The 26,241-nt window shown below is 40.8% G+C and overlaps 1 protein-coding gene across 3 annotated transcripts in view; it reads right to left on the reverse strand.

Annotated features, from left to right (window-relative positions):
• Positions 1–800: 800 nt before the first annotated feature.
• The window catches only part of LOC134600914 (solute carrier family 23 member 2-like), a 137,619-nt gene continuing 112,178 nt past the window's right edge, over positions 801–26,241 (reverse strand). For all 3 annotated transcript variants that reach the window (XM_063445295.1, XM_063445296.1, XM_063445297.1), the window contains exons 3-12: positions 23,905–24,062; positions 19,166–19,325; positions 17,371–17,552; positions 13,899–14,019; positions 12,762–12,918; positions 10,203–10,456; positions 6,498–6,662; positions 3,231–3,339; positions 2,964–3,059; positions 801–1,207 (exon numbers count right to left, since the gene is read on the reverse strand). In XM_063445295.1, the coding sequence (XP_063301365.1) occupies positions 978–1,207; positions 2,964–3,059; positions 3,231–3,339; positions 6,498–6,662; positions 10,203–10,456; positions 12,762–12,918; positions 13,899–14,019; positions 17,371–17,552; positions 19,166–19,325; positions 23,905–24,062 (1,632 nt within the window). In that variant the 3' untranslated portion in view covers positions 801–977. The remainder of the gene's footprint in view (positions 1,208–2,963; positions 3,060–3,230; positions 3,340–6,497; positions 6,663–10,202; positions 10,457–12,761; positions 12,919–13,898; positions 14,020–17,370; positions 17,553–19,165; positions 19,326–23,904; positions 24,063–26,241) is intronic.

The raw sequence follows: 26,241 nt of genomic DNA on the forward strand, positions 1-26,241 counted from the left end.
TGAGAAGCATTGCAGACATAGCGCACAAGCACAGCACAGAGATCCACCAGGCAAGTGACTTCCTTTGAGAAGCATTGAATCCAATAATTCTCATAGATAAGAGCTGGATGTAGACAGACAGCACTTTGTATGCTGACACTGGACATCAAAGAGGCTTAGGATTTGAATCTATAAATGTTGGGAGCCCCAAGTGGTCGTTTGTCTGACAGCCACTAACACGTGTGGGCATTGCTAAAGGTGAACAGTGCCTATTATCAGAAATTATATTCTTTTCATGTGCAAGAGTGCAGGAGTAGTGTCTATGTTCCAAACTGTCAGCATGCAGAAAAAAAATTATAATTTAGCAATAAGTATACATTTTTGCGGTTCTATTTTATCCTACACCATGTTCAAATTTTTAGTATCTCCACACAAAATTCAGAGATTTATAAGATTATTGAAAAGTATTAGGAGAACAAAACATAGTTTTGGATACATTTTATTCCAAAACAGGTGACCAACGTGAACACTTGTAAAAAAGAAACACATTTCCAGCATCAGAATTACAAATATTGGTTATGTTGTGGCACCTGCAAGGAATAGGTAGTTTGATAAAGCAGGACTCCAAAATGAAGCATCCCTTTTGTATTTCTGTGATCCTGTAGCTTGTCCTGGGTGCCCAGATTTATCTGTTGTATATTAAGTCTTATAGCTGGAAGGTTTCCAGAGGTCACATTTAGTAACAAAGATTCAATGTACTTTCTCACATTACCTAGACATGATTAGTTTACTTGACATAGTGGGCTTTTAAAAAAAAAAAAAAAAAAAAAAAAAAAACTGTACCTATAGGAAAGTGGGATTTACAAGTTTCGTGGCACAATATAAAACACTTTTGGATGGATTGAATAGCCTAATGATTCTAGTCAAGTACAAAACTTTAGCAGTTTAGAGCCCTGTAAAAACTCTTTAGTGACCTTTACATGTTCTTTGTATAAAACTCAGTGCACAGTCTCTTTGTATTTGTCAACTTCCCCAATTTCTTGAGCATCAACAGAGGTTTGCTTTACGGGCTTTGGACAGAAAGGGATATATTTGAGCCATGATGCTGTGCAAAATCGAGTCCCAATACCAAATGGAAGGTCATAAACATCTCCAATATCTGGGCAGTCATCAGACATCTCCCCATGAACTTCTTTCCAAGCATATATCCCACGTTCTTCCTTGGTACCTTGCCAGCAACAACAAAAAAATCTTAATATGTATAAAAAGACAGGGAGATACAGATCGGCTTTAGATTAAGCTGACCCAAAGCTTACGGGAGCAAACTTACGAGTAACTAAACATTTTTACTGCAGTTTTATTTACATTGTCTGAATAGACCTTAGTATGTAAAACCCATTATAATTACTGTTAAATTCTAAAAGTGTATTTATTTCTAAATCTACTGTTGATTTCCTGGTGTAAAGTCTTCAAACTCACTACAAAATTTGCTATGAATGCGTACGCGGCACTGCCGCGCATGCGCATTCCACTCCGCTGACGTCAGATGGGTGAGCTGACGTCGGCGGGGGAGGAGAGGTAAGGGAGCCCAGCGGTGGAAGAAGGTGAGTGAGCGAGCACCGCGGGAGGGGGACCCTGAGGGTGGGGGAACCCTCAGGGTACTATAGTGTGAGGAAAACTGATTTGTTTTCCTGACACTATAGTGATCCTTTACCCTTCCTTAATCGATTCCTCTTCTCTCCATCTGTCAGGATCTGTTCTTCATTTCGTCCTGTCTGCTCTAGTTTTTTTTTTTAAACATAAGACAAAGTAGGGACTACTTCGTCTTATGGAGGTTTCCTACGCTTGATCAGCTTTAACCAGTGGAGGAGCAAAGGGTGCTTTGTTTCCGGTGATCAAAGCAATTTTCGCACAATTCTCACCTTTGATCCACGATCTTGTGATGCTTTCTGTCAGTATTCCCGAACGTCCTGTCACTTAGACAGAACAACAGCGAAACTACCGAATTTCGTCCTAACAGAATGAGAACAGTTTCTCCATTTGTGTTGGGACGCAATTCAGGACTTTGTTCAGAAACTGAGAATTAATGAAACTTCAATCCTATCCGTGCCGCTGCTGCATCTTGTAGCCGCTTAGTATATAGCTCCCTAATTCCCACGGTATCAGGGAGTGATCTCCCAAAAGGCTGAAAGACCTAAATTGGTCTTTCAGCCAATTTACTAATACTAAGTAAAGATTACTTAGTATTCGTACATTCTGCCCTTTTACACCGCGAGTAGGGGCATGTCTAGATCCTCCGCTGGTCAAGCATAGGAAACCTCCATAAGACAAAGTAGTCCATACTTTGTCTCATGTTTTAAAGAAAACTAGAGCAGACAGGAAGAAATGAAGAACAGATCCTGGCAGAGGGAGAGAAGAGGAATCGATTAAAGAAAGGTAAGTTCGGCATGACAATGCCACTTTAAATAAATAAAGGTTTTCTTTTGTATCACTCCACTGACCATTAAAGTGTAAGGTCACCTGCCACATCAAAACCTCTTAGGTGAGCCCTACACTAACAATTCACCTTGCTTTTGCTAAAAAGTAAAATCTCTAATGATACAGAGAGAGGTATTTCTCTAAACCCCTACACACTTATTAACCCTTAATTGAGAACACATGGGTGGGTGGCAGAATTGTAACATGGCTGTTTAATACAAAAGCAAATACAAACATACAAAATTCAGCCATGTGCTCAAACTCACATTACTCCTGGGTGGCAGAAATCACTATAGTACACAGCAGACCCAATACATACAATACAAATAAAAATAAAATATATAATTGAAACAGTGTCTGTTAAAAGTAACCTGTTAAGAATATCTAATTTTCACAATATCTCACTTGCGTTGAACTGAACCAGGCAGTAGGAAATGGACAATAAAGGCAGTATAAACAAAGCCTGATTATGCTTTTACTCAAAGAATTGTGTCACAGTGATTTACCTGGAATGGTGTTATCAAGGAAAAATCCAAAGAATCCGCCTACAAACATTCCAGTTGTTAATAGTACCAATATCACTTGGTCCAGTTGAATTATCCCTGGGGAGAAAAAAAAAAAGATATTATATTGTCACATCACAATACTCAAACTAAGCAATCAATTTAAGAAAATTGAGAGGGCGGTTGCATCTGTCCTTCCAGTGCATAAACACTCATCTGTATAAAATAAAATGAAAAAACAGCTTGACACATCCAAAGAGACTCTTGTACCTGTTTGTAAAAGTTCTGTATTGTTGTTAACCCAGTTAGGAATAGTGAGACCAGAAAAAATTGAAAATCCAACAATAAATATGTTTCTGGAAGAATTCATATCTGCAAACTGTTGGAAACAAAATTTGAAGAATAATTATTTTTGGTGAAGACCAAATAGTTAAAAAACAACAGAACATAATTCGTTATTTCTATTGAACAGTACAAAACATGATTATAATCCAATATACTTTAGAAATTGAATATTTTTATTTATATATTTAACCATTCGTGGCTTAGAACAAAGTATGCTAATTACAAATAAATAAAAACCTCCAACTTTCTGATTTTTATGTAAAATAGGTTCTTTGAAACGGCACACAAAGTGGAGAGTTTGTTGGGAGGAGAAGATTTGTGTCATACATATCAGTGCATACTGCTGGAAAGCTAGAATTAAAAATATCCTAAGACCAAGCAAGTTTAAGTTTTCAGCATGTTCTAAGTTCAATGGTTTATTAAACTTTTCATTATTATTATTATTATTATTATTTTATTATTTATATAGCACCAGCAAATTCTGTAGCACTTTACAATGGGTGGACTAACAGACACGTAATTGTAACCAGACAAATGGGCGCACAGGAACAGAGGGGTTGAGGGTCCTGCTCAATGAGCTTACATGCTACAGGCATGACACAAAGGGTATAAGTAGGGGTAATTAAATAGGTTGCTAGAAAAGTATTCACTGAGAACTTAGGTTGTTTTTGACTGGAGAGGAGTCATTGCGGGGGGGGGGGGGGGAGACTGGGTAAGAGTCTAACGGAGAAGGGAAGCGAGTTCCACAGAAAATGTGCAGCCCTAGAGAAGTCTTGGATGCGAGCATCATATGTGGGAGTACAGACAGAGGATTGGCGTAGGTCTTCGGCAGAGCGCAGGGGCCTCTACGGGACATACTTGTGTATCAGAGAGGATAGGTAGGTTGGAGCAGCATTATGTAGGGACTTGTAAGCAAGCACCAGAATCTTAAATTGAGCCCTATATCTAACTGGAAGCCAATGTAGGAACTGACAGAGGCGGGAGGCGTGGGAGGTGTGGGTGGACAGGAAAATGAGCCTTGCCGCCGCATTAATTATAGATTGCAGATGTGCAGTCTTTAAACACGTAAGACCACTGAGAAGTGGATTGCAGATGTCAAGGCGAGAAAGAACAATGGCATGGACCAGCACCTTAGCTGCGTCTTGTGTTAAGTAGGGGCAGATGCGAGCTATGTTTTTGAGATGGAAGCAGCAGGATTTGGCAATAGACTGGATATGAGGGGTGAAGGAGAGGTCGGAGTTAAAGAGAACACTTAGGCCTGCAAGGTAGAGGTGATGGTGACGCCGTTGACTTGTAGGGAAACAGACACGGGAGTAACAACACTTGAGGGAGGAAAGACCAGAAGTTCTGTTTTGGACAGGTTGAGTTTAAGAAAGTGAGCAGCCATCCAGTTGGAAATCGCGGAGAAGCAGTCAGAGACAGGAGTCAAGATGGGCGGAGAGAGATCAGGAGAGGACAGGTAGAATTGTGTGTCATCTGCATATAAATGATAATGGAAACCAAAGGAACTGATTAGTTTACCAAGGGAGGGAGTGTAGACTGAGAACAATAGGGGGCAAAGAACAGAACCTTGGGGAAGAGGGGTTGGGGAGAAGAGGCAGAGCCAGAGAAAGAAACACTGAAATAGCACTGGGAGAGGTAGGAGGAGCACCAGGAGAGAGCAGTATCTCGTAGACCGAGATTACGGAGAATGAGAAGAAGCTGTTGATGATCAACAGTGTCAAAGGCAGCAGACGGATCAAGGAGAATTAGGATAGAGTATTGGCCGCGAGATTTAGCAGCGATTAAATTGTTGGATACTTTGGTCACAGCTGTTTCAACAGACGAGCGCGGAATCCAGACTGAAGCGGGTCAAGCAGAGAGTTGGATTCGACAAAGTCTGTCAATCTCGCATATACAACTCTCTCAAGGATCTTGGAGGCAAACGGCAGTAGTGATATAGGGCAGTAGTTGGATGGGGAGTTGGGGAAGAGGTTGTTTTTTTTCAGAATCAGCGTTATAGTTGCATGCTTGAAAGGTGAAGGAAATGTGCTGGAGGAAAGGGAGAGATTGGAAATTTTAGTGAGAGGAAGTGCAAGAGAGTGAGACAGTGCAGATGAGATATGAAGGAATAGAAGCAAGGGAACAGGTGGTGGGGTGGGAGGACCGGAGCACAGCAGAAACCTATTCCATTGTAGTAGGTGTGAATGAGCATAGAACAGTGGAGTGAGTGGGGTTGGGTGATGTATTGGAAGGGGAGGGAGAGAGGTTAGAAATCTCTTCCCCGATTGTAGAAATCTTCTCAGTGAAGTAGTTGCAAAGTTTGAGGTGGACAGGGTTGTAGGGCAGGGGGAGCATTAAAAGTGTGAAAAAGGCATTTGGGTTGGCGGGACAGTGTGCTTATCAGGGTTTTGAAGTCATTTACTTTTGCAGAGGAAAGAGCCAGAGTGTAGGAGCGCAGCATAAATTTATAGTGGAGGAAGTCCGGTGCAGAGTGAGACTTTCTCCAACAGTGTTCAGCAGTTCTGGAACATTTTTTAAGATATCAGGTCAGCTTGGTGTGCCAGGGTTGTAATTGTGAACACTTGCTGTGTTTAAATGTAGGAGGTGCCATGATGTCAAGTTGAACAGTCAGGAACTTGTTTAACGATAGTACCCATTTTGTGGAAAAAGGGTCCCCACTTTCCAAAGATGTTATCACACAGAATTTGCTCAAGTTGATTAGGGTAAATATATTATCTACTCGTTCATTTTTTTTAGGCTGTATATGTTCTAAATTGTTTCACACCTTTTATTTTGTTCTAATATGGTTTGATCATTGCTATATAAGTATTGCATTTACTACTTTCACATATCTTTGTATTTAAAAAAAAATATTTATTTTTTCAACATTTCTAGACAAAAACACAACCAAGAAAAATCAACGATCAGCTTTGGTGACATATTTTTAACAACATGATTTATTATGTTAGTTTTTTTCTGCTTAACATTCTAGCAATCTTAAAAAGTATACCAAGAATTTACTAATCTGGTAATCTAAAAAGAGCGACTGTTTCATGAATATCCCGCATGAGAGCAAGTTAAATGTTCGAATGTGAATTTCTATGTTGACTGTGTTTATACAGCATATTACAAAATATGAAAACAATTCGAGATGCACAGCTTGGTTCTCTCGGTTTGAAAGTAATTTTTAGGTTCTAATATTTCTTTTACCTGCAAATTAGATATTCCAACTGCAGCTATTACTCCAAACATCACAAGGAACATCCCTCCAATAACCGGTGTTGGTATAGTGGCAAACACAGCCCCGATTTTACTAAAAATACCCATCAACAACATTAATATCCCTCCAGAAATAATCACTGCCCGGCTCCCAACCTAAAAGATAAGGGGTGAAGAATTACACAAATATTTGTCGTAAATTTTTACATTAGAAAAAAATAAAATATAAGCTATAAGTAATTTAAGAGCACATTAACACTTAAACAGGACAGTGTTTTGTTTTTTTTTAAAGTCAGGACAGTGTTTTAAATATCGTTTTCCCTTTGCCATAGTGTGCATATTGCATTATCATTTAGCTCTAACACTTAATTTTCTCTCCCTCTCTCCCTCTTGCATGTACCTGGCATCAGGCGAATTCCTAACGCTGGGAATGGGCATCCACTAATTGTGGCATACAGGGCCAGATTAAGAGCCCAGTGGGCTTGGAGCTGACAATTATGATGGGCCTAATTACAGAATCTTATCGACCAAAAACACTAAAACTACCATACCTCCCAAGTGTCATGTATCTGATGGAGATGGTGTTGGAGGGAAACTCAAAGGATGCAGCTATGAGAAAACACATACTCTATGCTAATCACTCTAATTTATGCTTTCATCTTTCAGGTAAATCCATATCCCCTAACAGCAGTGTCCAGTGAAGCAGCAAGTCAATAGGTGGGGTAAAAGGGTGGGCCACTGGCGCAAATCACGTGACCAGACCTGCCAAAGGGGTTGAACATGCCCAAATAGGTGGCATGTTTGTCCAAAGAATTGGAAGGCCAGCCTGGCATGAATGCATGTCAGGCTGCCTGCCAATCATGCAGGCTGTCCAACTAAGGGCATACTATGCAGGCAGCACCCTGAGCGTGACATAAATGCATCAACTGATGCGCCAACTCCACCCTGTCTAAGTACTGTCCCCTAGCACTCATATGTCCACTTGTATCCTTACCTTCTTACTAGCAGGCAGAAGTTCCTGGTATATAGTCTGGGACAGAGTAAAGGTGTATGTAGTGAGTGTAGAAGAAAGGGGACATGCCACAGTGTTAGAGAAACCAAAGTCTGGATTACCTAAACTAATTTTATTGTCAGCCAGTCCACACAAGTTTTGTTGCAATACATCGCACTTAAGCTTCCAAACTTAAAGGGACACTATAGTCACCAGAACAACTGCAGCTTATTGTATTTGTTCTGGTAAGTAGAATCATTCCCTTCAGGCTTTTTGCTGTCTTTTAGAGAAAATGACTCCACTGGCCACTCCTTAGATGGCTGCTAGAGGTGATTCCTGGGGCAGTACTGCCTAGTGTGCAGCACTGCCATTCAATGTCTCCACCCTCTGCATGCAGACACTGATCTTTCCTCATAGAGATGCATTGATTAAATGTATCTTTATGATGAAATGCTGATTGACCAGGGCTATGTTTGACTTGTGCTGGCTCTGCCCCTGATCTGCCTAGTTGACAGTCTCAGCCAATCCTACGGAGAAGCAATTTAATTTGCTCAGACCACCACTTCTGAATATGTCAGCAGACAGTCAGTTCAGAGTCAGAGCCAGCAGCTGCAGACTTGAATACAAGTAAGATTTTACTATATTTAGAGAGGCAAGAGGGGGCCGGTGGGGCTAGATGGTGGTTTTTACATAATAGGGTCAGAAATACATGATTGTGTTCCTGACCCTATAGGTTCCTTTTACCCCTTACGGACCAAACTTCTGGAATAAAAGGGAATCATGACATGTCACACATGTCATGTGTCCTTAATGGGTTAAGCAAGAGTATGTGAAGAGTAGTTACCAACAAACTACACAGTTTGATTCTGCTGTATAGATTAATTGCTCCCAGTGTCTCAGTCTCACAGTGTCCCTATGTATCACAGTGTCAGTGTCTCCATGTCACCCAGTCCCCTAGTCTCCCAGTGTCTGTGTCCCGATTTCTCCCAGTGTCCCCATGTCTCAGTGGATACTAGGGGACACAGTGAGACATGGGGACAATGAGACACATGGGGACACAGTGAGACACATGGGGACAATGAGACACATGGGGACAATGAGACACATGGGGACAATGAGACACATGGGGACAATGAGACACATGGGGACAATGAGACACATGGGGACAATGAGACACATGGGGACAATGAGACACATGGGGACAATGAGACACATGGGGACAATGAGACACATGGGGACAATGAGACACATGGGAAAATGAGACACATGGGGACACAGACACATGGGGACACTGAGACACATGGGGACACTGAGACACATGGGGACACTGAGACACATGGGGACACTGAGACACATGGGGACACTGAGACACATGGGGACACTGAGACACATGGGGACACTGAGACACATGGGGACACTGAGACACATGGGGACACTTGTGAATACAGACATAGGGACACTGGGAGACATGGGGACACAGACATGGGAACACAGACATGGGAACACAGACATGGGAACACAGACATGGGAACACAGACACAGAGACTAGGGGACACTAGGAGATATGGGGACACTTGTGGACATAGACATGGGGACACAGGGAGACATGGGGATACAAACATTTGGGGCTGGCTGGGAGACATGGGGACACTTAGAACACTGGCTGGGAGACATGGGGAAACTGGGAGACATGGGGACACAGAGTCACTAGGAACACTGAGAGACATGGGGACACAGACACTGGGAGACTAGGGGAAACTGGAAGCCATGGGGACACTGAGCCACTAGGGACACTGGCTGGAGTACATGGGGACACTGGGAGACATGAGGACACAGTGTCCCTAGTGTCTCCATGTTCCAATGTCTCAGTGTCTCCCAATGTCCCTATGTCTCACAGCGTCCCCATATGTCTCAGCGTCCCCATGTCTCACTGTGTCCCCCAGTGTCCCCATGTTTTTCAGTGTCACCTAGGGTCTTTGTCCCCATGTGTCCTCTAGTGTCTCAGTGTCCCCATGTCTCCCTGCTGCCTTTCCCCCCATCCCTCACTTATCTGAGCTGTAGAGCTGCTGTCTGGACTCTGCTGTGTAGCTGCTCCCCCACGGATCAGTGAGTAGTAGAGAGAGGCAGGGATATGCTGTAACATCCTATCCCTGCCTCTCTCCTCCTATCCCTGCCTCTCTCCACACACAGTGACCCCTACTGGTCGGTGCTGGTATTGCAGAGTAATCTCCATTTATACGGAGAAAGATACCTGCATTTGTATTGCCGGTATTACTGCAATACCGGCACGGCCAGGCAGTCTCAAATACCGTCTGTGCCAGTAAAATACCAGTCAGGTGGCAAACCTAAGAGTAGTGTGTGTAAATAAAAAGAAAAGTGATATAAAAAATGTTTTAATGGGCCTATTCCATGGACCTGGCCCTGGATCTGCAGCTCCATCAGCCCCCCTATGTTAATCCGGCCCTGGCGGCATGGTGCCACATGAACAGATGTCTGAGGCAGTCACTAAATAGTTTTCCCTGATTGAGGAACAATTTGAAATCCCATGAAGGTGGATTTTTGCAGTTTTGTCATTTAGTAGCAGCAATAAGGATGTTTGAAAGGTTATACATTATAAAGATCTATTTTTCAGCCTGTAAAACCACATTAAACAATTATTCATGTAGGTATGCACATCCCAATTTATAGATATGTGTAAAACTTACCCTGGTTATTCCCAGAGCTCCAACATTTTCACTGTAGGACGTGGTCCCATTCCCAGTGCCCCAAGCCCCGGCCAATAGACAGCCGATCCCTTCTATTCCTATGCCTCTGTTTATAGCATGTTTTGGTGGTGGCGGTGCCCCAGAGAGTCGGGCACAGGCATGGTAATCTCCAACTGACTCAACCATCGATGATATCACACCGGCTAAAATCCCAAATACTCCAGCTAGGCTTATTGTTGGGAGTCCCCATTGTCCTGAAATAAAAATGAGATATTCAAGATTATTCAAACGCAAGGTTAACATAGCTACCAATTGGAAGCTGGGCTTAGGTCTGAGTTTTACATGTGTTTGATTTTTAAGAAGTAATACATTTAGGATTAAGGTAAAGAATTGTTTCAGGTTTAGGCTTTGAGTGTTTACAATATATCCTGTAAAACAACTTCAGATTAAGGTGACACTTTTAGTGTAGACCATTTTCCTGCAGTCTCATTGCTCAATTCTTTGTCATTTAGGAGTTAAATGACAAACAGCCTGCATCAATCAGATGTAAACTTCCTTTAGAAGTTTTTATCTCCTGCGCTTTAAATTGAACTTTGGAGGAGCTGGGAGAGCACTGAGATTTACACCATCTACATATATTCCTGTAGCTCTGCCATCAACCATAGGAGGCTGACTAGACTACAGATGACACTGACCTAGGCTTCAGGTAATTTTATCCTCTCACCAGACCACCTAAGCTCAAAACAGGCACAATATAAATGTATTAAAAGCAGTAAAAGCATACTCTTGATAGTGGGAAACCTAGCCCTGTTAACAGAGCAACAGCTACCTAGTTTTTCAATCTGCTTGACTACCATATATACTCAAGTATAAGTCTAGTTTTTCCCGCACATTTTTTGTGCTGAAAATCCCCCACTCGATTTATACTTGAGTCAATGTCTGTATTATGGCAACTTACATTGCCATAATACAGACCAGGACCGCCGGGCTCATTACAAGCCCGGCGGTCCTGTTGGGGGCTGGCAGGAAGCGTTTACTTACCTTTCCTGCAGCTCCCTTCTCCTGCGTTCTGGTCAGCTCCCCTATAAATCTCGCAAGAGCCGCGGCATCAGAGCATTGCCACGGGTTACCGTGACAACGCTTCGCGCGGCACGCAGACCGCAAGACTTACAGGGGAGCTGACCGGAACGCAGGAGAAGGGAGCTGACAGGAGCTGCAGGAAAGATAAGTGAATGCTTCCTGCCAGCCCCCCTCCTGCACAGTACACACCACTGGACCAACAGGGACATTTTTTTTTTTTTTAAATAATAAAAGAAAAATAATAAAATAAAATAAAAAATTTAATCAAAAAATATTAAAATAAAAAATAATTAGAATATTAAAATAAAAAAATTAGAATATTTAAATAAAAAAATTAAAAATAATAAAAATGCCCTCCCCCACACACTACACACTCTGCATTATATACACACACACTCATACAAACACACACTCTGCATTCACACAAACACACAGAGTGTGTTTATATAATGCAGAGTGTGTGTTTGTATGAGTGTGTGTGTGTATATAATGCAGAGTGTGTGTGTGTTTGTATGAGTGTGTGTGTATATAATGCAGAGTGTGTGTTTGTATGAGTGTGTGTGTATATAATTATAAAAATCACAGAATTTCATAGCCCCGAGTTTTACCCTCGACTTATCCACGAGGCATAGCATATTTCACAATTGTTGGTCACAAAACTGCACTCGACTTATACATGAGATCGACTTATACACGAGTCTATACGGTATTCTGGATTTAAAAGGGAACTGTCTCATCCTAGTGTTTTTCAAATTATGTTTACTTATCACTATATTTAACAGATGAATTTGTGAAGTGTGAAAAATAAAATTAAATGTAGAAATCTACACATCTTTATCCTGTAACTGAGCATGCCCCTATCCTTGTTATGAACTCCATTCTTTGTATCTAACAGTCAGCATAGAAAACGCATTGAGAAGAAAAATTAAGCAAATTTATATTTTTCCCCTTTATTTGCAATGTGTGCCCTGGATATGCCTTGTCTGAAGTAGATTATGGTGTAATTTGCAAAACCTTTTTTAATATAGGAGATTTTTAGTGTTTTAGTCAATGGTGTAAATACCAGATAAGTAAAAATTCCCATTAGCAAGTTCAAATCTCCTAAGGTGAAACATCGCATTGACCCGCACAACATGTATTTTAAACATATTTGATGAACTCCATTTAATTACCAATAAACTGGTAAAATCTAGAGAGCTTTCTAAAGATCAGCAGATTGGGTTTAGACCATGTCTTATTTCAGTAATTGTTATGTCCATATCTATAGTTACATGGATAGTATAATAGTAAGCTGAAATATTGAAAAGGTTGAATTAATTAAAATGTGACGAATTCTAATGTGTCGGGAGGTTCCTGCAAACCCCATACTTTGAGGAGGACAATTCAGGAAGTTTCATCAGACAATGAGCCAGATCATTTGCCTCTAAAGTGTACACCTGTGGATAAGAGTTGCCGAACTGGCACCATAATCAGTGACACCTGGGTATGGGAAGCGGAACCACGGCGCCTGGGAAAGAACATCCCCTTTGACATCAGTCCGAGCAAAATACCCATAGGTTTCAGGATTGGAAGGAAGTGCATTTGTGACAGTTAATATGAAACAAATCAGCCAAGAGATGGCAATCCCAAGCAGCACCTGTTCAAAAAAGAGAGGAAAAAAATGAACCATGTTTCTAACCATGATGGATTCAATGAAAATACATCAATTTTTGTTCTAGTTCTCAGTTTTCAAGGTCCACCTAAAACAGCATATTCTGGATTCCAACACTGGGCTGCAGAGAGTCAGGTCAGAATTTGATTATTAACTCTGTGTTTCTCACTTTTTTTTTCTAAAGGAGCAACAATGGAAAGATTTCTGGAGTAGGGGTACTCTCCATAAATTCACTTGAACCAATATAGTCCTAATTAAATACTTTGATTAACAATGTTTTGTTCTATTAACTCTGTTTCTTTTAATGGCTTTAAACATAGCAATGTTTATTTACGTTGTTCAGTAATGTAACCCTGACACTCCCTATGATCTCTTTATACTGTTTAAAGGAAAACTATAGTGCAAGGAATACAAAATTGTATTCCTAGCACTATAGTGCTCTTCTCCCCCTCCCTTGTCCCCTAAAGTGCTGAAAGGGTTAAAAATCCTCTTGTTACATACCCGATTCCAGCACCAATGTGTATTAGATGCTCCACAGAGCAGCTCTCTGAGTTTTGGCTTAAAACAAAGGCCATTTGTTTGTACTTGCCCACCAAGCCCTACCCTGTTGGCCGACCAGTTCCCTCTTGGTTCATAAAAATGAACATATTTTAACAAGATTACTTAAACCACATAATTCCTTTTCAGAGTACCCCTTGGCTAACTTCCTTTTACAATGTCATTTTTGTAATGGCTCAAATGTGTGATCAATAATTGCGCTGCTTAATTTGTATACAAGTAGATCAACTGCTTGCGTTGGAGATGGGTCTCTTTAAAAAAAAATTGTCAAGAAATGTCCACAAGCCACGCTGGCAAAGCATTAGATTTCTGAAATTGTTTAAATAAATTTACCTTTTGAGTAATTTATAGAGTTAATATTTTAACAAAGTGCATCGACTTTATTGCATGGAAAAAAAAATACTTACTGGAAAGATCTGGAAGAGGTAAATTTTGGAGAAATGACACTTCTTATTACGGCTGTAGGAGGGTATAGGCAAAGGAACATTCCTCAGGTACTGAGAAAACAAAACTATAAAGAAAGTTGTCCTAGAAAGAAAAACAAAAGCAGCTACTTTACAAACCATGATTATATAGAAATATACAATAAAAGGTTTGCCCTTAGATAAAGTAAAGTCTTTTAACAAAATAACTTGTTTTTTAGGACAGACCTTTTTTTGAATAACTAAAATTGTAGCATTGAAAATGGTAACGGCTCAACCTTCTTTACATACGGAAACATCTTCTGAAAGGGAAAGTTTCCAGAGATATGTGACATAGTGCAGAATGGATTTAAAAAAAATAATAATTGGTCGTGTAGAATGCTAAAAAAGTGTGGAGGTGTAATGAGCAGAAGGGGAAACAAAGAGAAGGGAGCAAAGTGGTTGTGAATTTGAAACAAACAGAAGGACTGCATAGAAAAAGTAGAAGAGGGAAGGATGGAGGGAGTGGAAGGCAGTGGATGCTGGTGAAGTTATAAAGGATACTGATCATTGCTATTTTCACTTGTGCTTTTTTGAAAGAGCATAACTTTGTGTCTATACATTGTGCTAGTAGTCTTGCTAGAAAATGTATAGTGCATTAGAAAAAGCCATTTAAAATTTGTTTTTTTCCCCCCACTTCTCAGTGAAATTTGCAGAATAGTCCTTCCACAGGCATCCTTCTACTCTCCAGACACAGCAACTACAGAGCACGAGCTGTGGTTGCTATGGTAACTCCCTAGCCAGCACTGCTACTGCTGGCTAGGAAATATAAAACTGACTGACTCACATCACTCTGTTCAAATGCCGGTATACTGGAGGATTGCCCTGCTTGGGGAAGTTTTTTCAAGCATGCAAATCACAGAAATAATCCGGCAGAGCACAGGTGGACAGGAGGTGGATGTTACATGAAGGATAACACCCACGAAGCTCAGGTCATGGCGGTGCTGAAACAGAGGCAAGGTGAGTAAATCTTAATATTTTACATTGAATATATCATGTATCTCTATGATATATGGCACATTCCATGTAGTTGTAAGGAATTTGGAATCTGACTTCTCCCCACCCCCTCGAAAACCCTCCCCCCATTCTATTGGACTCATATGAAATAGCTCTCAAAATTAAGAAATAAATAAATTAATTTTAAAAACACTTTATTTCATTGGTTTAAACCCCTTGAGTGTCAGAGATATAACCAGCAAATTACAAAGCAATCAGAGTACACTGACATGGTTAGAAACACATAATGTGTTACTCAGTATGCAGGAAACTGCTTAGATTAAGGAGTTACACTACTCCTGTTCTGATATTGTAGATCATGCTAAAATCGGAAATTATTACAGTTACAGCAAAAAAATAATCCAATTTATAAAAGACTTGCAGATACAGGACAAAACAATAATTGAACTACATTTGGGAACCTGCTTGAGGTAGTCTGGCAGCAAGCTTCAACAGATAGACACACAAGGTGTTGGACTGGTGGAACAATCTGTAGAAAGCACACTGTGCTGGGTTTAAGGGAACACATTTTGAGTGAACACACAGTGATGAGAAAAGGAACACATTTATAGAAGGCACACTATGTGTGGCTGTTGGATGACAGGTTATCAACAGACACACATAATGTTGGTATTGTATGTGAGCTTTGTTACTTTCTGGGTTCTAATATAGCCTAGTAGTTAAGGACTTTGTTTTTCATTCTGTCAGCCGGGGTTCAATTATTGTACAGACATTAAATATCTTCTTTTCTTTATTTATTATGAAGTTTGCTGAATCAGATAAAAACAAACATTGGATGAGGTGTCACATGCAGTGATTATTTTACATAGATTAATGCATAAGTAAACCTATTCACTCTTGCATGTTCAAGTTTCAATCAGGTTATTCACTAAATATATATTAATAGACATATATGGGATTACACTTAGGCTACATTACACTTGGGGCAAATAAAGAACGAGCAGAACAAAACACACGCGCACGCACACACACACATAAAAGGCAGGTATTAAATAAACTCACAATCCCCTAAATCTGAAAATACAAATTGAGCAAGAACTAAACTCACAACCTCCAAGCTTGAATGTTATTTTAAGACATTTTAATTATATTAAATGAGGTATTCCAAAAATCGCTTCTAGAGGCATACTGAGTATGTCTGAGATGATCACAGACTTGACAGATTTCACAAATGTCCTAAGTTCTACCATGCCCAGCTGCTGTCAACATCTTATCCAGACAGTCATCATTTATTATCAATGATTCATTTTGTGTAGTAATAGAAGATGGGAGAAGAAATCATAACACTGCAGTACCTATGGTGTATGTTTACCATTTATAATGGAAATGTGCAACTACTGTCAGTATTTCACTCTTTTACAACTGGCAATAGATTGTTTTTTTTTGTTATGAAAATAATTAAATGGTGCTTTCCTAGGTGCTCCTATGGACAAGTCATTACGGGTGAAAGGTATAAAGAAATGGAGGGCAGGAGGAAAACCTTTATATGAATGCAATGGAAGGAATATGAAAATGTGGAAGGGCAGATTTCTGAGATGAAGAGAGGGATGCCAAGATTAAGAAAATGTATGGGAGTATGAAAAGTTAGAAAATATGTGTAAGGTTCATTACCCGGTCCTCGAGCCGATAGGGAATCTGAGGGGGCTTTTTGCGCACTGAACAAAATAACAGATCACAAGGCTTGAATCACAGCGTTGAGATCGCTGCTCGCATTCGGAGCACACTCTTAAAGACAAAGGGAACGTAACATAATTTCCGGGTCTAATTGATCCACTTTACTTTGTCATCCCTGTTCACGCACGTTCTGGGGTTGCAGACATGACGTGGACCAATCAAATCACACATAACAGTATTTAAACTCCTTTTCCCCCCATTCACTGTGCCCTATCATGATTTCTGTTCCCAGTACCCTATAGTACGTTACTTGTTACTTTTTGATATTTATGGTGAACTTGGGTTTGGTCCTGAACCTAAGTTTCTCTGTAACCCTTTTCTGATATGTTTACCTGTTCTATCGATATACCGTATACCAGACTCCGGCTAGTTCTTGTTTTCGCTGTCTCTCTGTGAGCCTGAATTAGGCTTGTATTTGATTACGTTTCCTCTCTATTGTACATTAAACCCAGCCACTGTAAGGACCTGTGATATGTCTAATTCAGTTCAGTCTCTTACTGTTATCCTAAACTCTGCATGTCGGGGTTATTCCTCGTGACAATAGGGAACTGACAGAGAGGCATGTCTTACCATTTGGTGAATCTGAAGATAACTTATCACAAAGTTAGTGTATAGTATCAACTTGATTGCAATTGTAGGATCAGAAGTTCATTTAAGGTCTGTGGGGTTTCCTTGCCCAAATACCTACCCTTTAGGGTAATTTTTGAACATTGTTTTTTTCACTTACATAGCAGAAATGCCCCAGTGACTTCCTGCATCTCGACCAGCGGACTCAAAGAGAGGCAAACCAATGAGGGTAATGGTTGGAGCAATTGTTAAAGGGCCAATAAACCTCATGAGAAACCCAATTAGTCCAGAAAATCCTACAAATATTTGAAAACAGGAAGCTACCATAATGGCTCCTTGAACCTGAAAGAAAAAAAAAAACAGGCACAAAAATACAAAAAATAAACAAACAAAGGCAGAATTTCTTAATTTGGCTATTATTACTTTTCTGGTCAATTATCAACAATTCCTTGTTTAATAAATAACATTATTGTGACCTAAAAAAGCAATGGCATTGACTTGTAATTAGAAATTAGCTTGGATTTTCAAATCCTCTGAACACAGGTGTTGTGCCTAATCATTAAATTCATGAAGCGCCGATATCAAAAAGCAATAATCAATTACCCTTAGGTTTTTAAAGATATTGGTGGGCACCAAAACCCTTTTCTGGATGAGTGAATTGAGTATTTGAGAAAGGAAAAGACACTGACGTCAAGTACTTGTAAATAATCAATACAAACTTTATTGATTAACAGAGACTTAATTAATCAATCAATCATTCTTAATTAATATGGAATATTATTATCACAACAGGATAGTGGCTATAAAATTTCACTAATGCAATGAGTATTGGCATTCACTGATTAACACAAATAGGCTCCATGGCAGACAAGCTCACTGTCACACAGACACGCTCACTGGAGACAAGCTCACTTACACGCACACTCTCCCTACAGACAAGCCCATTGACACACACATGCTCCCTACAGAAGAGCTCCCTAACACAGATTTGCTACAGACAAGCTCACTGACACACACATGCTAACTAGAGACAAGCTTACTGACACACACATACTTACTACAGACAAGCTCACTAACACACACACGATTCCTACAGACAAGCTCACTGACACACATACAAGCTCACTCACTAGCAGGCACACACACACAAGCTTCCTCACTAGCAGGCAAATGAGTTGTTTGTTGAGTTGAACTCCATACAAAGTGGATCCCTCAATAGCAGGCACAAGTTACAATACAATATTTTAGCAACAGCTTTATGCCCTCTTTTGTCTTTAGAAGGAAGTGAATAGGCCTATGCAAGTGTGACATCTCTATAAGGGGTTAAAAAAATTAAGACATTGTTTTGTAGTATGATTTTCTATTTGATAAATTAATCTACAGACAAGGTCACTAGAGCAGTAAAGGAAAACTTACCGTAAAGGTTCTGCTACAACCTCACATTTTAGATTCATGACGCACATGGCAGACATAGTAAATATATACATTGATAAACTGCCATATCTTGTTGAGATTATGTATAATGCTGGCTGTAAAGTAAAAGCAACTAATGTATTGGTTTTGTCCCTTTCGATCAAGGGGAACCATCAGGTAACATTACAGTTGTAGTTGTTGAGTAACTAAATCTTCCTCTGGCTTTGCTCCCTTGAACTAGAAAGACCATTTGCGAGCTGTAGCTAATCATTTAGAAATCTACATGTTAGCTATACCTGGTATATACAGAGAATGTATTTACTTTGCATGACCTTTTTCCTACTTCTGATGTGTTTCACAATAGTAGGAGCGATGACAGCTCTTTTTGCTTGCATTATATATATATATATATATATATATATATATATATATATATATATATACACACACACACACACACATAAACACACACACATACCTGGTACCTCTTTATGTGTAACTTAATAATTTACATTTCTTTGTCAGGAACAATAAGCAGTTACCTCTCGTATACGTGATTGCCAAAGCTCCACAAACACAGGTGATGAAGCATTCACCATGCTTGCATTCTGCGTCCAATCAGGGCATTGCCATTTTGGTAATGAAAGCATGGCTAAAGTTGGGGTCAAAAAAGCAAAGGTTCCCCCTTGTAGGATTGGCAGCCTGCAGTCAAAATACAGTATGGATTACGGTAAAGAAGGAGAAAAGTACTCAAATCCAATATAGTATGGTTATCTATAATCAAAATATAACATAGGAGTAGTGGTAGCAGGTAAGAAGGGACTCAATTAAAACAAGTTTGCCTCACCAGTTACTTTAAACTATTTATTCTAAAATTGTCAGACTTTCATACTATTCATTTCACACACTGGATGCAATAAAAAAACAAAAAAAACAAACAAGAGATAAGAACGTTTAAATGAAACACAATGTGTAAAAAAGGAAGTTTAAAATTGAGACTTCTTTTTAGTAAGATTGTGAGGAAGCTGTGTGACTCATGGCCAGAGGATGTGTGGCTAGGGCTGTGTGAACAAAGTGATTAAACTCCTAAATTGCAGAGAATTTAGCAATCAGACTCGCAGGGCATGATCTATACACAAATCACTTAAGCTAAATTTGTTTTGGTGCGTAGAGTGTAATCTGAGTAAAAATCATGTAAATTGCACTTGACAACTGTACTTTACAATAGAGGGTCATTATCCATTTATGCCCATACATTGCACACACACGAACACCAACATGCACACATACAGATACTGCAGATTTACACATAAACTAACAGTTATACAGTAGTTTAGAAAATATCTGATGGATGTTATAATCAAGAAGAACTTCAGAACCCATGTGATGTACAGTCTACAGTCTACACCATAGCACTCCACCCCAGTGCTTCATGGAATGCTGTCACTATAGGCCAGGGGTTCCCAATTAATTTTTCCTGTGGAACCCTTTGACATAGTATATTAACATTGTGGAACCCCAACCCACTCCCCCGACCCTCCGGGAATTATTTATTTATTTGTTTTAAATTGCACAGTTTTTTGTATGTCAAGGTGTGTGTCAAGGTGTGTATATCTGTGCTTGTATGTGCCAGTGTGTGTACGTGTATATCTGATACACACACACACACACACACAGGCATGCGCACGGGGTGTGCCTGGGCACACACTAATCCCCACGGCACGCCTGAGAGTCCTGCAGGAACGCGTGGGAACGACGTTCCCGCTGTTCCTGCAGGCACTCTGCCGCCCCCAAATGCCCTCCTCCTGTGTCATTGGGGGGGGGGGGGTGGAGGTGCCAAAAGGTGATACACACACCCCCCCCCCCCCCCCCCCCCCGTCGGGCGCCTGTCTCCATCTCAGACGCGGTGAGGGAGCTGTGTGCTCTCTACTCCCTTTCGCCGCGCGGGCTGTCTGCTGTAGCTAGGAGCCGGAATATGACGTCATATTGCGGCTCCCAGCATCAGCAAATGGCGCGCGGGGTGAGAATCTTGGGAGAGTTCCCACCCCTTATTCCCCAGGACTTGACCGCTGCCTGCAGGGGAGATCTCCGGAGATCTACCTCACTGGCCCACAGCAGCATGGAGGGAGGCAGGAGAGGACCCAGGGAGCTCTAGACAGAAGCTCCGCCAGGTTCCTCTTGAGAGATCTCGCAAGAATGAACTCTCTCCACTGGACCACCAGGGATGGCACATGGCAGCAAGGATCCCCCTCCCTACATAAGGTAAGAAGGGAGGAGGGATATTTACTAATCTGCCCCCACCTTCACAATCCCTCCAAACATACAGCACCCACACAGCACCTACACACACACAGCACCCTCACACACACACACAGCACCCTCACTCACACACACAGCACCCTCACTCACACAGCACCCTCACTCACACACACACACACACACAGCATGCTCACACACACAGCATGCTCACACACACAGCATGCTCACACACACAGCATGCTCACACACACAGCATGCTCACACACACAGTACTCTAACAGCCCCCTTACAAACACACAACACCCTCACACACAGCACACTAACCGCACCGTCACACACACACACACACAGCACACTAACAGGACCCTCACACACACACACAGCACACTAACAGGACCCTCACACACAGCACACTAACAAGACCCTCACACACAGCACACTAACAAGACCCTCACCCACAGCACACTAACAAGACCCTCACCCACAGCACCCTCACCCACAGCACCCTCACCCACAGCACCCTCACCCACAGCACCCTCACCCACAGCACCCTCACCCACAGCACCCTCACCCACAGCACCCTCACCCACAGCACCCTCACCCACAGCACACTAACAGCACCCTCACCCACAGCACACTAACAGCACCCTCACCCACATAGCACACTACCAGCACCCTCACACACAGCACACAAACAGCACCTTCACACACAAACCGCACCCTCACACACAGCACACTAACAGCACCCTCACCCACATAGCACATTACCAGCACCCTCACACACACACATCACACTAACAGCACCCTTACACACATAAGACCCTCACACAGCGCACTAACAGCACACACACAGCAGTGTATGTGTGTGTATATATATATATATTATATATACATACATACATACATACATACATACATACATTCGGCGTGTGTTTGTGCGCCAATGCACACACACACACACTTTCACATAGATACACACACTTTGACACACAGTGTGTATCTGTGTGTGTATCTGTGTGTGTATCTGTCTGTGTCTCAAGGTGTGTGTATCTGTGTCTGTATTTGCCAGTGTTTATGAATCTGACACACAGATACACACACTGGCAGATAGTGGCACACAGATACACAAGGTGTGTGTATCTATGTTTCAAAGTGTGTGTGACTGTGTTTTGGATTTGCCAGTGTGTGTCAAGGTGTGTGTATCTGTGCTCATATGCACCAGTGTGTGCATCTCTGTGTCAGTGTGTATCTGTGTGTGTGTGTGTGTGTGTTTGTATTTATGTATCCAACACACAGATACACACACTGGCACATAGTGGCACACAGATACACATTGACACACACTTTGACACACAGATACACACATCTTGACTCATAAATACACACAAACACACTCAGATACACACAGTGACATGCACACACACAGATACACACACACACATACAAACACACTGATACACACATCTTGACTCACAAATACACACACAGAAATACACAGGGACATATACACACACTTGCTACCACAGATACACACTGGCACATACACACACTGTGTATCTGTGTGTGTGTGTGTGTTTGTATTTATGTATCCAACACACAGATACACACACTGGCACATAGTGGCACACATATACACATTGACACACACTTTGACACACAGATACACACATCTTGACTCATAAATACACACAAACACACTCAGATACACACAGTGACATGCACACACACACAGATACACACACACATACAAACACACTGATACACACTGGCACATACACACATCTTGACTCACAAATACACACACAGAAATACACAGGGACATATACACACACTTGCTACCACAGATACACACTGGCACATACACACACTGACACACTCAGATACACACACTGCCATACACACATACAAACACACTGATACACACTGGCACATACACACACACACACACACACACAGACACACACACATACAAACATACTGATACACACTGGCACATACACACACTTAGATACACACAGTGACACATACACAAACCTTGACACACAAATACACACACTGACACACATACTCTTTTACAGACACACATACACTCTCACTGACAAGCACACATTCACTCTTTGACAGACATACAAACACATACAAACTCCCCAACAGACACACATGCAAAATATATATATATATATATATTTTTTTTTTTAATTTTTCATCCACCCAGCCCCACTACGTTTAGGAGTGCTTGCATGGAGTCCCTGGGGTCCAGTGGGGCTGCTGAGCGGCTGGCGTGATGAGCGTGCGGTCCCTGGGGTCCAGGGCTGTTGAGCGACTGGCGAGCGGGCGCTGAAGGAGCAGTGATCTCCCTGCTCAGCTCCCTCGCGTGCGCACCTTTTAGTGATGCCGGAGCTGGAGTGACATCATATTCCAGCTCCAGCATCACTGCTGTCCGCACAAGGGAGCTGAGCTGGTAGATCACTGCTCCCTCGCCGCCCGCGGCCATTTTATTTTTAAACTTTTGTTGGAACCCCAATTGTGTTCTCATGGAACCCTAGGGTTCCACGGAACACCAATTGGGAAACGCTGCTATAGGCAACAATATAGAAATTCTGCATCTTTATGAGTGGGGTTCCACTATGTTACAATGAAGCTAGTGAGCATCAACAATTTTAAAACAACACTATTGCCTTTAGGAATACAAATCTTTATTCCTAATGCTTTAGTGTTCCTGTCACTGTTTTTTTTTCAGCCCCCTCTGTTCGCTATATATATATATATATATATATATATATATAGATAGATAGATAGATAGATAGATAGATAGTTCAAGTAAATTTTTGAAAAGGTTTGGAATTTCTTGATTGTTTAAGTAGTCTACATGATAAAGACAACTTGGTATTGGCAAGTGGAGATTGAAAATCCTGGTCTAGATGCTACATGCTAGTAATATGAAGCATGTAGACTTCAATAGTATTGCTACACAAAGGCCAGGTTCAGAACTGCCATTTTCAAGCATTGAACAGAACTTTACCTGACGCCAAAGACAACCTGGAGTAAGGTGCAGATTCCTGAAACAAAGAAAATGGTGCTGATCAAGTGACTTTGAGTCAATGGGTCATGTGTCAAGCAGAGTTCTTTGGAAAGAATCAAAGGAATTGCAACAATACCACCCAGTGCAGTCAGGTAATGCTGTGGAAATAAAAACAATACAGGAATTCAATAATTGTGTATTTACTATGTAACTGCAGTACACCTATCTAACACACAGATAGAGACCATTAAATACAGATTAATATTCTTTGTTTGCATTTACTCTGTAGGCTGGCTACTGGACTGCTTTTTATTCATTACGTATTTAATGTATTCACTAAACTGGTGATTGAGGTCAACTGACATGACAGGCGCACAGTCGGATTTGCCGGCATATGCACTAACTTTACCCAAACCCCCATTAAAACACGGACACAGGTTATACTGTTGGAAATAATTAGTCCACAGCTTTATTATATTATTAATACAATAATTAAGGAATAACAAATGGGGTCATTGCCAACAAATCTTATTAAAGTTAACATCCCCCCATATACATAACATACCCCTAGCAATGACCCCACAATAATAACAATAGATAACAATCTAAAAAACATGTTAATACAGAAAATGGCCGCCCAATATGACCACATTTCCACCAGGTTAAATTGTAGGGGTGTACCGAGACACCGCTACCCACCATATCGATTGTAGGGGTGTACCAAGACACCGCTACCCGCCATATCCATTGTAGGGGTGTACCAAGACACCGCTACCCACCAGTTCCAGTGTAGGGTGTACCAAGACACCACCACACCCCCAGGTTCGGAGCCACCGACGGGCTCGAACCTACCAACCACGTGCAACACTGCCCAATCCACACTAAACCTCAGGATGCCCACTTTCTCCTCCATCTACCCTCCGATTTAACCAGGCCATTCCCCGCCGCTGTGAAAAAACGTGAAATCAACTAACCTAACCAAATACAGGGAGGGTGGGAGGGACAACTGACAGGTAAGCTTAGGTTCAGTTAAAATGGCCACTTCATATAATGGCTTGTGTAAATATTCCCCTTATGGCTCCGCCCTACCCAGCATGCTAGCTGTCACTAACTTCCTGTGGTTGCTATGCCTAACTCCTGGCTCTGTCAAGGCCTATTCCTCTTAGCTGCGCTGATCCATGGGCTACAGGAAAAATGCAAATATCAGTCGATAACAGGTAAAATGCAGCCAAGTTTGAAAATTATTTCATTTTGGCCCTTGTCAGTTCTCACACAGTACTCAGTTTAAGGAAGCACCTTTCCCTAGTATTTAGTCAAATGTATTCTTTCAAATACTTTTTATTTTTTGAAATATATTGAATTATATGAGGAAAAAAAATGTAATAAACTGTATCATGTAGTGGTCATACATTTAAATAAACATGTATAACCAAAATATAATGGACAATTTCAGAAACTTGAAGCTGTTACAGTAAGTGTATTAATACTATAATGACCTATAATAAGCATTTACGATATCTATACAGTAATAATGTAACTGGGGGAGAAAAAAAAAAAAGGAATATAAAATTGTAAATAAAAAAAATTAAAAGGATAATATTATGTCCATGACAAATCCTCCCCCCCCCCCCTCCCAAAAAAAAAAGAAAAAAAAATGAATGTGTACAATGAATATATATTAGGTGGTCATGCTTTCTTTATATATTTTATACGGTCAATACCGAGATGAAAAAAAAACAAAAACAGAAAATATATTTTTTTTAAAATGTAAAAAAACAATTATATTTAGCCAGATGGGTACTCAATTCAATTTACATTTATTCATCACCTTTTCACATTCAGACCAGTCGTGTTGTAAAAGGACATTACTGGCTGATGGTATGCGGAGAGCAAGCTCGCATCTTTTGCTTTCAAATAAGTGAACAATACAAGAAAAACACCCAACAAATCACAAGTGGAAAGACTTAAAGTGGGGAGGTAATACACAGAAGAAAGAAGTTTTACCTATATAGTAATACCCCACACTGTAGAATCTAACGGGAATAGAACTCCTCCCAGTCCTCTCAAAATGTACAAAGAATATAAGATCTACAGCAGGAAAAAAACAAAAATCATGGTGTACTATCTAAAACATCCTTAGAAGTGATTTTCGAAGTTGCACTCACTAGAAAAAAATTGATTGAAGGCACATCAAAAAGTAAAGTTGACAGATCTTCTCCACATAATAGGCATGTAGGAGAGAGAGATAATATAATAATAAGTGTAGACTGTTAGTAGACCAATACTGAGCTACACATTAAAAACACAAGATTATAGTAGTGTACAGGCACATCAAAT

Source organism: Pelobates fuscus, chromosome 3 (genome assembly GCF_036172605.1).
Source record: "Pelobates fuscus isolate aPelFus1 chromosome 3, aPelFus1.pri, whole genome shotgun sequence".
NCBI lineage: Eukaryota > Metazoa > Chordata > Amphibia > Anura > Pelobatidae > Pelobates > Pelobates fuscus.